The following is a 15,201-nucleotide window of genomic DNA, read 5'->3' as shown; positions in this document are numbered from 1 at the left end:
GTGAGAATTGAATCTGATTTTTTAATAGGCCCAAATGGCCCAAGAGAGATTTGATTTGGGCTGGATCCAAAAATAATGACCCAATATAGATTTGTTATTAATATTACTTAATTGCCCTTAATGAAACATGCAATGTTAGTGAAGGAAACATGCCCCTAAGGTAATTATGACAATAGGATCCTGCTTTAATAGTATAGATTATTTATATTTCTACCACGACATCCTATACTAATGATTCCTTATAATTATCTTCTTAAAAACTAGTATATTGTTAGAAATATGAGAGAAGTGTTGTTGTGAAAGTTGTGTCTTTCTCATTAGCTCTCACTATCAATATATAGTGGACGTTCATAAGGGTTTACAACAAGGAGAGTATCTACACATTTATTACATATTGACCACAAAGATATAGTCTTGGTCAAAGCTCATAAATGCTCCGGTTGAATGAGTCTTCATCTTGACTAGTCTTGGTCGGATGTAGACGGATCGGATACGGGTGTAGACGGACCGGATAGTCGGGTCAGATGTAAACCTCCTTAATGGTTAATGGCAATCCACATATCCATATCATGGATTTATAACACATATAAAAGTTGTTTGAACCCTTTCATTTTTCAGTCTAACCTATAATATAAAACTAAATATACCTTTATTATAACAACAACTTAAAACTTATTACAATTAATAAATAACCCATAATTTCCAACAATTATTATAACGATAATTGTTATCCTTTTACATTTTAGCAACCCACATTATTTCAAACACACGGATGTACAAGATATCTTGACTTTTAAAACATTTAAGTTAAACTCTTGACTTTTGAAATTTTGATTTAAAATATATCATATGTTTCATATGTTAGTTTAGTTATATCAACATCCTTTAATATTTCTACATTATATAAAATGAGATAAAATGTTTCGAAACATAGGGTTCATGTTTGGATCTGCGGATCTGGGTTCTTCGGATCCTAAACGTTTGACATAACTAAATATTTTTAAAATCTATAGTTTAAGTTAGGGTATGTTCTTTTTAGTTCCAGATTGGTTCGAACTCATAATTCAAATATATGTAAAATAAATTTAATTTTTGAATACATAACAGGTTTGGATTGGTTTGGGTATTAGAATAAAAAAAATCACGAAGTATCCAAAACAAAAAAAAGACTTGAAACACAAAAATACCCGAAATCCAAACAAATACTTGAAAAATATTCATATACTCAAAAGATCCAAAATTTTACCCGTAAACCTAATCCGGAGAACCGAAAACACCCAAAATTTTACCAACCCAAAATATATTTTTTCTAAAATTGAAATTTTACCCATAACTCCAAACTATAACCGAAAACTCGAACCAAAAACTTAAAAATATCTGTAATGCCGAAAACATATTTGAAATACCCAAACATACCTAATATACACAAATCATTCCAGGTATTTTGGGTACCCGATCGAGTCTCGAATAGGACCCAAACTGGAACAGAGATTCGCGGTCCAAAAAGATATTGAATATGTACTTTTCCCATTACTTAGACCCGAACTGCACATGTATTTTCGGGTTGGTTTCGGATTTAGTTTTTCAGGTTCGACAAACTATCGAATCGTATGAAAAATTTAGATAAAAATGTACAGATAAAATCTGAAATAATAATGTATAACAATCACAAAACATTAATTCATATAAAACTTTTTATAATAATAAAAACATGCGCTTAAAAAGCGCGGATCAAAATCTAGTTTACTTTTATTTCTCATATCAAATTATTCTATCTACGAGTGGACACTTCGGTTCGGTTTGATTATTTCGGTTCTATAACTTTTTCAACCGAAGTAGACTATAACTGGTTTGGTTTAGATCGGTTTTGGTTCAGTTTATATTCGGTTCGGTTTGTATTCAAATTTTGTTTCGGTTTGGTTTAACAGGTTCCCTTAGTTTAGTTTTCAGAAGTTAAATATTTCAAAACATAAATGTATGATCATGAAAACTGAAAGCATCATGTTGGTTAGACAATGAAAAATAAATTATATAAACTAAATCCAATATAAAATGAAAATAATTTTTTTTTTAAAACACACAAAAAATATATAACAACACAATAAAATCAATGTTAACTAAACTAAATAGAAAATTAAAAAGAATTGTTAATAATACCTTTTAAAAATAAATTATTGTTTGATTAGTCTTTAAACTTGTTTACCGGTTTTAAACTTTAACTAGATTTTGATCCGCACAGCCGTGCGAGTATTTGTTTTAACTTTTAAAAATATACTGTATATGTTTATTGTACATAAATATTGGGATATTGGCATTGAATTATTATTGTATTGAATGTTATTTTGCTTTTTATTATATAGAAATTACATACACTATTGAATGTTGCTTTGTATCTTCGGACTTTTAGGCTTACAAAATTATTAGGAATACAATAAGTAAGTGATTATTTGAATTGTTATTTATTTTTATGTCAGTTTTATATTATTCATGTGCATTAATATTTAAATGTTTGAAAATAGTAATTATTATGATATAAACGTACTGCTTGGTTTTTATAGGAAAAATGATTTATTTTAATATTTACGAAATGTTAAAAATGATTTTATATTGTTTTATATCATATTATTTGTATTAATTGATATATATATATACAATAAATTATGGATGAAATAAATTAAGTGTTTACTTTAAGAAATAATTTGTTAAGATATATTTTCATTTGAAATAATCATTAATGTTGACAATAAATAAAATTAATTGATTTTATTTTTAAGGAAGTTTTTTGTTAAAAATAATTAAAGCTAAAATTAGGATCAGTTAGTTTCTAATGGGATTAGGTGTAATTAAGAAAAGGGTTAGTTCATATTCGTACTTTATTTAAATATATTCGTTTGTGTCATTATCTTTTCCCAGTGATTTCCAATATTAAATGCTCGCATTAGGGCTGTTCAATATGGTAAAACCGAACCGTACGGAACCGAACCGAACCGAAATAGACAATATGGTTTGGTTTTGGTATATACCATATAAACCGAATGGATATAATTTTATAAAAACCGTAGGATTTGGATATGGTTTGGTATATAACCGATTAAACCGAATAAACCGAACAAAACCGACTAAAAGTAGAAACATGTAAATATGTATCTATTTTATAACAATACATGAATATCTATTTGTTATATAAGTTAAATTTGTGTTAATAACTATTACCATAATGTTATAGTAATAAAGAACAATTTGTAAAACAATTGAACTATAATTAAATAACCATACATCGCAATTCAGACATCTTATTTTAAAGTTTTTTTTTTATTTTTTTGCTTTATTTTAGTATTCACTAAATTAATATGAAGATTATAAATTTGATAGAAAATAATTAATAGAAAATTTTCATAACTTTTTTCTTATCTATAAACAAACAGAGTTTGTGTTCATTCGAAAAAACATGACTTTAATGAACACTAAATATGGAAGAGTGAAAAAACTTTTCTTTCATGTTTCTGTTTTGTTTCATATTTTTATTTTCAAAATTTCAGCCTCTGATTTTAATTATAGATTTAATTATTTATTTGATGGTAGAAGCATTTTTACTTTTTTGTTCATTTATTTGAACATGTAATATATTTTTAATAAATGACTGTGTTGACAATATGACTCTAAAATTCATTTTTTATGATCTCAAACTAATAATTATGTTTTTTGGTATAAAACCGAATAAACCGAAAACCGACGGTATATAAACCGAACCGAACCGAAGTAAATATGGATTTAGAATGGTAGTTATATTTTACTAACCGAAATACCGAAAACCAAAAAAAATCGAACCTAAACCGAACCGATATCCGGATTGAACACCCCTAGCTCGCATCCGTCCGTCTCCCCTAATTCTCTCACACATCTCCCCTAATTCTCTCACATAATCCCTTAGAGCATGTTTATTGGTAAAACTTAAGTTAAGTATATCTTAAGTGGGCCTAAATGAATTTTTAACTATTAAAATTAAGATAAGAGACTTTGTTAAGAGACACTTGATTATAGCGGTTTATTGGTAGTTTCTTAATAAATGTTCTTAACAATAAAATAATATTAAACTGATTTTTAAACATAAAATTTTTAAAAATATTAAATTTATTTATTAAATAAAACAAAGTCAAACGTAACATTTTAAACATAGATTTTAAAGTACAAACATAAAAACATAAAAACAAAAATTACTAAAATAAACGATAATAATTTCAAAGAGGCATCGAAGCTCAGTTGTTGTCTTGATCACTTCCAAATTTACGCCATATATGTTCAACAAAATCACCTTTCAGTTGTTGATGCGCTTGTCTATCATGAATTCTTGTTCGAACACCCATCTGATTGGCGATATTAGTAGGGATATCTGTAGAATAGGTGAGATCGACATGTGAACTTCCGCTCTCTTCTCCTTGTTGGAAATCTGAGACATCATATTGAGTGTATTCATCTCGTTCGTCTTCCACTATCATATTATGGAGTATGATACATGCTCTCATAATCTTCTCAATCTTGACTTTATCCCACGAAAGTGCCGGATTTTTAACAATGGCAAATCGAGCTTGCAAAACTCCGAAAGCACACTCGACATCTTTTCGGACAGCTTCTTGACGTTGCATAAATAAAACTGTTTTCGGCCCTTGTGGAATTGGAATAAATTGGATAAAAGTTGCTCTTTTTGGATAAATACCATCGGTGAGATAGTAAGCCAAATGGTACTCTCTTCTGTCGACCGAGAAATTCACTTGCGGGGCTCGACCATTTATTATGTCATCAAAAACATGTGAGCGATCAAGAACATTAATATCATTTAAGGTACCTGGAGGTCCAAAAAACGCATGTCATATCCAGAGATCATATGAAGCTACCGCCTCTAAAACGATTGTAGATTTTCCCGAACCACGAGAATATTGTCCTTTCCAAGCGGTGGGACAATTCTTCCACTCCCAATGCATACAATCGATGCTTCCTATCATCCCGGGAAATCCACAAGCTCTCCAATATGAAGTAGACGTTGAAGATCATCCGTGTTGGTCTTCTTAGGTACTAATCGCCGAACTGAACTAATTTATTACTGCTTCCACAAAATTTTCCACACATAACCGAGTAGTGGTTGCACCGAGCCTGAGGTATTCGTCGACCGCATCAAGCGCAGAACCATATGCCAACACACGAATAGCTGCTGTACACTTTTGAAGTGTGGAGAGACCAAGCCTTCCGGCAACGTCTTTCTTCTGACGAAAGAATTGAACTTCATTGGAGAGACGATCAACAATATGTTTGAACAATGGCTTGTTCATTCTAAATCATCGTCGGAATAGATTTTCTGGATATATAGGAGCGTCACTGAAATAATCATTCCATAACCGGAGATGGCCTCAAATAATCATTCCATAATCATTCCATAACCGGAGAGAATGTGAGATGAAAAAGAGAGAGAAATAAGAACAGAGAGAAGAATGTGTTTGTGATCATATATAACAAGAGCCATCCATATATAAAGATAAAAAATGTCTCGTGACACAGACACAATTACAACCTTTCTCGTGACACTAGAGTACAACAACAACAACATACACTTCTCGTGACAAACACACACACACAAAGATAATTTCTCGTGACCTAGAGCACAACAACAACAACATACACTTCTCGTGACCTCTCTCTCCTGAATACTTGACAGACACAACACTACAACACTCTCGTGACCTCTCCAACAGCATGTCATGTACCTCTCGTGACCTCTCCAACTACAACACTCTTGTGACCTCTCCAACCTGCATTACAAGATCAAAAACATTATGTCATGAACAAGATCAAACCAAAGCAAGAACATTTAGCATGAACTACAAGATTTTAATTTGACTTCGAAACAAACTACATTTTATTGAAACGGAACAAACAACATTAAACATGAAACAGAACAACAAAATTAAAAATGAAACAAGACAACAAACTTAAACATGAAACATAACAAGAAAGAGAACAAGAATTCGACGCCTAACTAATTTGACAACAAATCATTTATGAGCTTCTTCTTGAGGGCTTCTTCATACTCGGCTAGGGGTTCTTTTTTTCCAATGAGACTGTCAAGCAGACTCAGCTTAGACAACCTTTCTTTCGCGGCCAAATCCGCCTGTTTGATTGTCCACATAGTCTCAAACTCATTAAGAGTATTATCCTTTACCACCGTCTTGTGAGAACCTTTCTCTGCGGCCTTCACACCAGGGGGACGCTTGTTCGCAGTTGCTTGAGAACTCTCTGAATCTCCACCGTCCTCACACTTCCTCTTCTTCAAGCTCCCTTCGTTTTTAGCAGTAGCCAACTCACACCACTTCTGGTCGTGCCGCAACTCCTTCCAAGCGTTTTCAAGAGTAAACCTCTTGTTGTAGTTGTTGTAGAATATCTGATGAGCAAGCTTCACAACATCGTTCTCATTCTGGCCGCTAGTTTTTTATCTAGTAGCCGCTTCATAAGCTCCACAGAACTTGGAGACGAGGTCATTGATCCTATGCCATTATTGCTTGTAGTGGGCTGTCTCTCTCTCTTCGCAGCCAGCAACCAGAGGACTTGTCAAAAAGTAAGCAGCTATCCTTTTCAAAAACCCGTGGATTTTTGCTCATTGCCAACCACAGGATCATTGTTCGTGTTTAACCACGAGCTGATCAGGACAACATCATCCGTTGGTGTCCATTTCCGTCATTCTCTACGCTCTGCAACACTGTCTCCATCAAATTTTGAAGCTTCGGTTCCTACACTGCCTAGAAATGGAACTTGTGATGAAGATAGTTCAACACTATCTTCAAAGTTACCTAAGGAAACAATTTGTTGACTATTAAGTAGTTCAACAAACTTGCTAGTTCCAGTGGATGGATAAGAATCCATATCAGGAAGACGCTCAAGAAAGAGAGAAATAAAAGAACAATGTTTGAACAAGGAAGAGATAAAGAAAAGAAGAAAGGTGAGAAAGAGGGAAGAGAATCACACGGTTTATAGATTGAAGAGAACGATCAAGCATTGATCACAACCAACCATAACCGAGTTGACATTTATCTATGAGCATTCATCACACAACACAATCGTCACACATTTATCTAAGAACATTCATTTCAATCTAGCCATAAACTATATTTATTACATAAGTCAACCATTATCTTACACTAACCACTCTATTTATTATCTAACCTAACACAAACCTACAATTCAATTCGTTTCAAACAAGATTAAACTCGAATTAATTTCATCAACGTTCGCAATCTTGAATCACAATCACGTTTATACATCTAGAAAGATCAAAGAGAAAGTACATTTACGATCGTGGTGGTTTTGTCTGACAAAGAGACAGGTTTTGTGCCCACTTCACGTCTCTTGATCAATCCTGGATCATGCCAGTATCATGCCTCTCGATTCATCCATGTAGCGACACAAACACAGAAAACAAATGAAGAATCATTAGAAACGCTTTCAAACATTGATCCAATTCGCGCATTGATCACACTAACCAACGATTTAATTCACACATTGATCACACTTTCAATTCAAACTTCAAAACAATTTAAAGATATTTATTAATTTTCAAAGAAACTATTCGATTAAATATTCAATCCAAACCAACACCAAATCTGTTTAAACCGGTCCACAATGTATTTTGATTGAGAATCATACCTCCATTTTTTTCATCTCCATCTCTGCATTTCTCTTGATCAATTCACCTAAAGACTGTTAAAACAGACAGAAACAAATCAAAAAAAAAAAAATCAGAGGATGTGTATTTTGAAATTGACGATGAAGAAGGAAATAATCTACCTGGCTCATGCCTCTTGATCAATCCACCTAAAGACACAAAAACACCAACAAATCAAAACAAATCAGAGATGTATTATGAAAGATTCACGAAGAAAAATCTAAGACATGCATTGAAAGATTGAAACATAAACATATAGGAGCCTCAGCTTTACCTTTTCGATTCGCCTCAGCCGCAAGGAACACCGTTGTTACCCGTCTCAGAGAGCCACCGATAGAGAGAGAGGTCGGCGTTTTCCTTGGTCGATGAGAGCCACTGATAGAAAGGTCTCCGTTTCCCTTCGTCGCCGAGACCCACCGCTAGAACCGTCACCGTTTCGTCGACGAGAGCCACCAAGAGGAGAGAATCGCCATTCAAATCGCCATCGCCTTTCGCGAGGAGAGAATAGGAACCGAAAGAGAAAAAAGAAAAAAAAGAAACACGCTCGAAACCCCGACACCGCGAGTCCCCCCAGTAATACTACGACACGTGCCCTATAAGAGGCGTGTCTTCGAGGTGCTAATTAAGGGACGCCTCTTCCTTTAAACACCATTTTTCATTTATTTTAATTCCGAATTAAGCTAAAAACCATTCCTAAGGTATGCCTATAAACATGCTCTTATACTCTTCGAATTCAAAAACCCTAATTCCAAAGATCCCAAGGTACGGCTCTCTGGTTTCCTCTGTGGGGATTTCACTCTTGTTGCCCCCTGGATAGTGGTCGCTTGTGTGTTTTTTTGGGTGCTGTGCAGTAATGTTGTCTTTGATGAGTTTGTGTCTCAGTATTGATTTGGCTATGATTTTATTTTGTTTCATGTGCGTGCATAGATAGATGTCTTCCCGGAAACAAAATATCTAACCGGCCAAGTTAGCCAACGTGCTGAGCAATATAATGAATTAATGATATGGTTGAATTCATGGACAAAGTTGCAAAGACCGTTGACACTGCCGAGCTTACTCCTGAAGAAGAACCTCTTGTCTATTGCCTACAAGAATTTTATTGCTGGTAGGAGGGCTTCGTTGAAGCGTATTCGTTCTATCGAAAAGAAGGAAACAAAAAAGGGAAACACTGACAACGTCTCCTTTATTAAGGACCACAGAGTCAAGATTGAGACTGAGATCAACAACATTTGTGATCGTATTTTCAACCTTATCGACTCTCACCTCCTTCCTAATGCATCCACGGATGACTCCAAAGTATTCTACCTCAAAATGAAGGGAGACTATCACCGTTACCTCTTTTATTCCAAGACTGGAGCTGCTAGGGTACAAGCTGTCAAGGACACTCTTGAAATCTACAAGTCAGCCCAGGTTATCCGTCTCAGTTTAACTTGTGATAAGAAAACATCTTGTGGACCGACCTCATGCTTCCTTTTTTTATCTAGGTTATTGCTCTTAATCTGCCGTCCACTGACATACCGAGACTGGGTCTTGCTCTTAACTTGTCTCTTTTCTACTATGAGACCCTCATGTCAACTAAGGTTGCGTGTCTGACCGCAAAGGAGGTATGTGTTGTTTTTTCTCATTTTAATATATGTTTTTTTTTGTTATGCCATTATGGGAGCTAACCAAAAGTGATCTTCTAACACTGTCTTTTTTGCCGTTGTTCTGTCAAATTGTATTCGTAATTTCGTATTGTGGCATAAATGTGTTTATTGTGCCTGCAATCTTTCATATGATTTAGTTATGCTTTCCAGTTTGCTTATTATCTGGCTTGGTAGATAGATTTTGTAGTTGATTATTTGGAAAGTAGTCTACCATTGTTCCCTTACACTAATGAAAATATGTGTGACCTTTTTGATTATCAAGTTCATTTAGAAATATGATTGTGATGATGCTGGTAGGCTTACGATGCGGCAATCACTGAACTACACGCAGTGAGAGAGGAATCGTTCGACGATACTGTATTGATCATGCATCTTATCAGTGACCGTGTCACCTGGGACGGATACGGGACAGAACGGAAGCTGGGACAGCGGGACGGAAAACGGCAAAATTTAAAAATTATGGATATGGGTACCAGAAAATATATACTAGTAAAAAATATAAAATATTTATAAAAAACAAATTTATATAGCGAATCTAACATAATTAAATATAATTTACTATAATATGTCTATTTTGCCAACTAAAATTAGAAACAAAATAGTGACAGTTAAAAAACAATTACACAAGCATTAGGTGCCGTGAAAACTAGTCTTATTCATAACTAAGTTCTCTAACCGTCCCCAAGCCGTACCAGTGCTGTTCCCGTGAAGTATCCCTCCCGAAACGTTTACGGCACCTAAATAGACGTCCCCGTGCTACATAGCGTGTCACCCTCTGGACCGATGAACTCAAATGTTTCCAGTAAACCAAGTGGAAGAGCAGCCCCTACCACCAGATTCGTAGTAATGAAACCAGGTCCATGGAATGATTAACAAGAAGAATACTAATTATAAAAAAAAATCTGTATGTTTTGGTTCCGCTTAAACTGAAAAAACAAACTCATCTCTTGTAGTTTCCTGAAACTCTCTTTTGCAGACCAACTCTCTTTTTCCTTTTTTTTAATGGGTTGATGTTGGTGCTGGTTTTCACTCGTATTGCTCTCTAATTACTACTCAAATAACCTGAAAGCTAAAAGAGTTTTATTACATTTTTAAAATAGAGTATTTATTACGTGGTTTTATGTGCAAGTGGGTTTATCATTTATATTCTATCAAACTACCCGTAACAATAAATAAAAAAACGATTCTACTGACTCAAATAGAGTAAAACTGAGAAATCGATCATTGGAGCAATTTGGGGCCAAGAGGTTGATGCTGAAATCTCCAATCAATACTTTGGTGGTAAACTAAGTTGCATGGAAGCTTCATCGGGCGTCTCCTTCCCGTTTTGGAATCGAAACTTTGTGGAAACTTACGGAATCTCACTTCCAAAACGTTTCTAAAATATTCTCTCTAAAAACCGTTGGAGGTTTACGATTCCGTTTTGGAATCACGCTTCCACTTTTTCTTAAGAACACAATGTCATAAAACGAAAAAAAATAAAATTCATAGTTTTAATTTATATAAAATCTAAATTTTAATAGTAATGAAATAGAGATAATTAAAATATATAAATATTAAAACTAATACTATGAAGTATCTTTATGCGTAGAGGTTTTTATTAAAGATATATCATAGATTTAAATATATTGTGTCAATTATTTATGAAGTATTAAAAATAATTAATATAATGATTTCTTTTAAACTTAATTTATGTGTATTTTCACAATTTTAATATGAAATCATTTCAAAATTATTATAAATGAATAAATACTTAATTATAAGTTTAAATCATATAATTTTAGTCCTAAATTTTATAAAATTTTCTTATATTTTAATATATATATATATATATATGTATAAATGGATATACGCTTCCAATACGTACCCTCTTCCTAATTTTTTAAAAAATCTCGCTTCTACGCTTCCGATTCCACGTACCCACTTCCGTTTCCATGTAACGTAGGTGGTAAATGGCCAATATAACTCAGTTCTCCAATGAAAAAAGGTGATTTATTGGGTGAAACTCTTAGATTACTGATTAAGAATCTAATGGGTCACAAGTTCAATTTTTTTTCAGAGGAGTTTGCCCTCAAAAGAAGAATTGAACTTCTTCAAGGTTTCGGTCTCACTTTAAGAATGTATGAATTTTCGAATTAGAACCCCTAATCATTCAAAAAAATTAGTTGGTAGTAGAGAACTAAAAAATCTTCATGTCTTATTCTAATAAGCAGCTTAAAACATTTTGTATTGTTGATTTAGTGTCATAAGTGGCTTGCAACCAATAATAGTTATGTATTCCGGGGATGGTTATGTGTTCCGCCGGCTCTAGTGTTTTACTCTCTTGTATTCTTCCTTTGTTATCAATGAATATGAATTAATGAAACGTATTGATTAGTTAACTTATAATTTATAAAAGCAAGCATAACTAGTAACTAGATCTCGATCCGCGACCGCGCAGATGTTTGTTTTCATTTATTTTTATGCAAACATTTTGTGTTTAATTCTTAATTGGTATATATTATAATATATATGAAGTGTGTCTATCACTTTTTAAAACATATATAATTTTACTATATTTTTTTTATTGAATTGGTTGTTTCAAACTTTCACAAATTATTAAAAAATTAAACTTTTAGCTTCATAAATTTATATTTTCGAGTATGTTAAGGTTGTTCAAACATAATAATATTAGAGTATACTTGTTCTCCATCAAATAGATTGTTTTAAACTTTCACATGTGTTTATTTCTTCTTATATATTTTTTTGTTTGTTGGATTAGTATTTCATTATTGAATAAATAAATAGAAATAAAATTTGGAAAATATTATCATCTCCAAAGATAATCAAAAATTTCACAAAATAAGAAAGTTAACAAAACTAAACTTAAAGCTTCGTATATAAATTTTATAAAGAATTTAATTAAACATTTAATTATATTTTGTAAATGAACTATATACAAAACACAAATCAATGTGAAATCAATTTAGTTTAAAAAATGTACCTGATTAGGTGTATAAGTTTCGAGAAATATTTCTGCTCCTTGCAGTCTCTTTCAAACATGATGGTACAAGATATGGAAGTAAAAATTGATAAAAAAAGTTTTCAGATCACTTTTTTTGCTTGGAAATGATTGATAGTTATTTAGTTCCTATAATGTAGCAATATTGTGTTATAGACATATTACTTAGATCCTATAATCTAGAAAGTAAGTTATTTAGACCTATAATAATGATAAGATTATAGATTAAATGTAACATAACTTTCTAGTAATAGGTCAATTAGATCCATTTAAAAAAAATCACACATGAATTAAGGTTATGACTTCTGTTTTAATCCCCTATATATTATTTGAAAAGCATTACAACTTCTTTTTATAGCCACATGTCATCACTAGGATGATTCTTAGAATCATTAGAGAAATATGTTGGTCCATCTAATTATATAATAAACTTTTTATTAAACTAACAATAAATTCATCATTAATGTACTTTATTATTTTCTTAAATAAAATTTACGTAATTGCCTAATGTGGCTAAAGTATATATGGCAATTAATAATTTTGAATAATAAAGATTTGATAAAAAATAGTGTATATTCTATCATATTTTTTTAATTTTAAACTATTAAATAAATTAAACAACCACAATAACCATATAATAAAAATTTAGATTTTAATTTATATGTTATATTTTGAATTTTTACAAACGGCTATAAATTACTAAAACTGTTAAGAGTCTCACATTCAAATTTTATGATCCATGGTTTAAAAATTTTGTTATAACAAAATACAAATAATTACAAAAATTAAATAATTATTAAGATTAAAAGATATATATATATATATATATATATATATATATATATCATTTTAAATCAAACTATATACCATATAAAATACATAAATAATATAATTTAGAAATTTACTAAAATTTCTGAACAAATATTGACAACATAATTTTTTTTAAGAAATTATAAATTACTAAAACTATTAATCCTACAATGAAAATTTTGTTATCACTAATTTAATTTTTTTCTATAAAAGATATAAATGATCAAAAAAACAATATAAGTAAAAATCATCATTTAATAGACATTAATATTAAAAATATACTAAAATATATTATCTATGTTAGTATCATTTAAATTTAATTACATATCCTATCAAATATAAAAAAAAATTTGGATTAATAAAATTGTTTTATATGTTCGCACCAATTTAATTATATATTTAATAGTTACTGAACTTTAATTATTTAATATATATTAATTATTTCATAATATGTAAAAATATTTAATACATAAAATAATTTTTATATATAATGTTGATCTCGCGGATCTTAACCTAGTATATAACATAGTTTAACGTGAACAAACAAGCCACCATATGGTACAACAAAGGCACCACGGCCATGTAGTCGTCTAGACGCTTTTCTCTCTCCTGTCCCGCTTGGGCCTCTCTCGCCCGAATTTCAAACCTCTATTAGTATCAACCAAAGCAAAAAAAAACATCAATTAAAAACATTTATATTTAAAAGAAGAAAGAAAAGACATGTTTTGGTCATTTACCCTGTTAGTCCGTTTTTTCCTTTCAAGAGTGGAATCTTTTTAATAAAAAATGGGATTCCCCGCTTAATTGATAATCATTTGTTATCTTTGGGGGTTTTCTAAAAAATGGAGTTGATTGGATTTGCACCATAGCCCGGCATGGCGGGTCTTTAGTTCAGTAGATAGAAAAGTTTATTAGTAATACGTTGATGAGTGAGTGAGTCCTCACTGACCTGAGCGATTTAGATCACCTAGCAGGCTTTTTTTCCTTTCAGATATTGTTCCGAGTAACATAGTTCACTCTCAGCAGCACACACTAGTGGAATTCTTTTTTAGCGAAGCAAGCCCGCCTACCTAGTTTATGTATTCATATATATATTTATTGTTGTGTATGAGACAATAATAAAAACAAATGATTCCTTGTTTCTCTTGATTCACAACTTAGGCTTAGGTAAAGGATGAACAAGCCAATGATAGTACGAACCAGACGGGTGTGCTCCAGTACCAGTTGGGACATCTCGTTAACCAAGCCATGAATCAGACATTTCACACGCACGCCTCTCTCATCAAAGAATCAAGAAGTTAGTCATGACATCAACAGCGATCTTCCTCCGTTCGATAGGGGGTGAACTGCGCCTTACCACTTGCAGAGGGAGCTACGGTCGCTCACAGGTCGTTGCTCGCTCTCTCCACTGACGGAAAAGGCGTAACTACTCTTGGAGGAAGGGCTAAGAAGGTTGAGAAAGGAAGAGGGGAACAAGCTAACGGGAGAAGGGGAGAGAGAGAACGAAGTGAACGAACGAACATACTATGATTGTCTGGTTGTGAGCCATTGGCGAACTATCAACAGAGTGTACGACCGTAGGGGTAGGGAGGGAAGAGTAGCGAAGCGATGTTCCAGTTGAAGCATGTACTCTAGCCGGCATGTCCCACCTCGTCTAGATCACTCCCCTACGGTCGCTCACAGGTCGTTGCTCGCTCTCTCCACTGACGGAAAAGGCGTAACTACTCTTGGAGGAAGGGCTAAGAAGGTTGAGAAAGGAAGAGGGGAACAAGCTAACGGGAGAAGGGGAGAGAGAGAACGAAGTGAACGAACGAACATACTATGATTGTCTGGTTGTGAGCCATTGGCGAACTATCAACAGAGTGTACGACCGTAGGGGTAGGGAGGGAAGAGTAGCGAAGCGATGTTCCAGTTGAAGCATGTACTCTAGCCGGCATGTCCCACCTCGTCTAGATCACTCCTGGATGTCTTGAAGGTGTCGCTAAAGCCCGCCACCCCTTCTCCTCTGTTGAATCTATCTCTCTTGGTTCGCTGGT

At 32.9% G+C, this 15,201-nt stretch overlaps 1 protein-coding gene and 1 pseudogene across 1 annotated transcript; one reads left to right on the top strand and one right to left on the bottom strand.

Moving 5' to 3' along the window:
• Positions 1-6,028: 6,028 nt before the first annotated feature.
• Positions 6,029-7,839, bottom strand: LOC106315008 (glutathione S-transferase T2-like). The gene is made up of 3 exons (XM_013752790.1): positions 7,831-7,839; positions 7,690-7,743; positions 6,029-6,430 (listed from the first exon to the last, which is right to left on the bottom strand). Exons 1-3 carry the CDS (start codon positions 7,837-7,839, stop codon positions 6,029-6,031), a joined length of 465 nt encoding a protein of 154 aa, XP_013608244.1.
• Positions 7,840-8,402: 563 nt separating this feature from the next.
• Positions 8,403-9,884, top strand: LOC106316630 (annotated as a pseudogene).
• Positions 9,885-15,201: the final 5,317 nt, after the last annotated feature.

Source organism: Brassica oleracea, chromosome C9, assembly GCF_000695525.1.
Source record: "Brassica oleracea var. oleracea cultivar TO1000 chromosome C9, BOL, whole genome shotgun sequence".
In the NCBI taxonomy this organism is placed as follows: domain Eukaryota; kingdom Viridiplantae; phylum Streptophyta; class Magnoliopsida; order Brassicales; family Brassicaceae; genus Brassica; species Brassica oleracea.
Note: the sequence above shows the minus strand (reverse complement) of the source record. Positions and strands in the feature narration are given on the sequence as shown.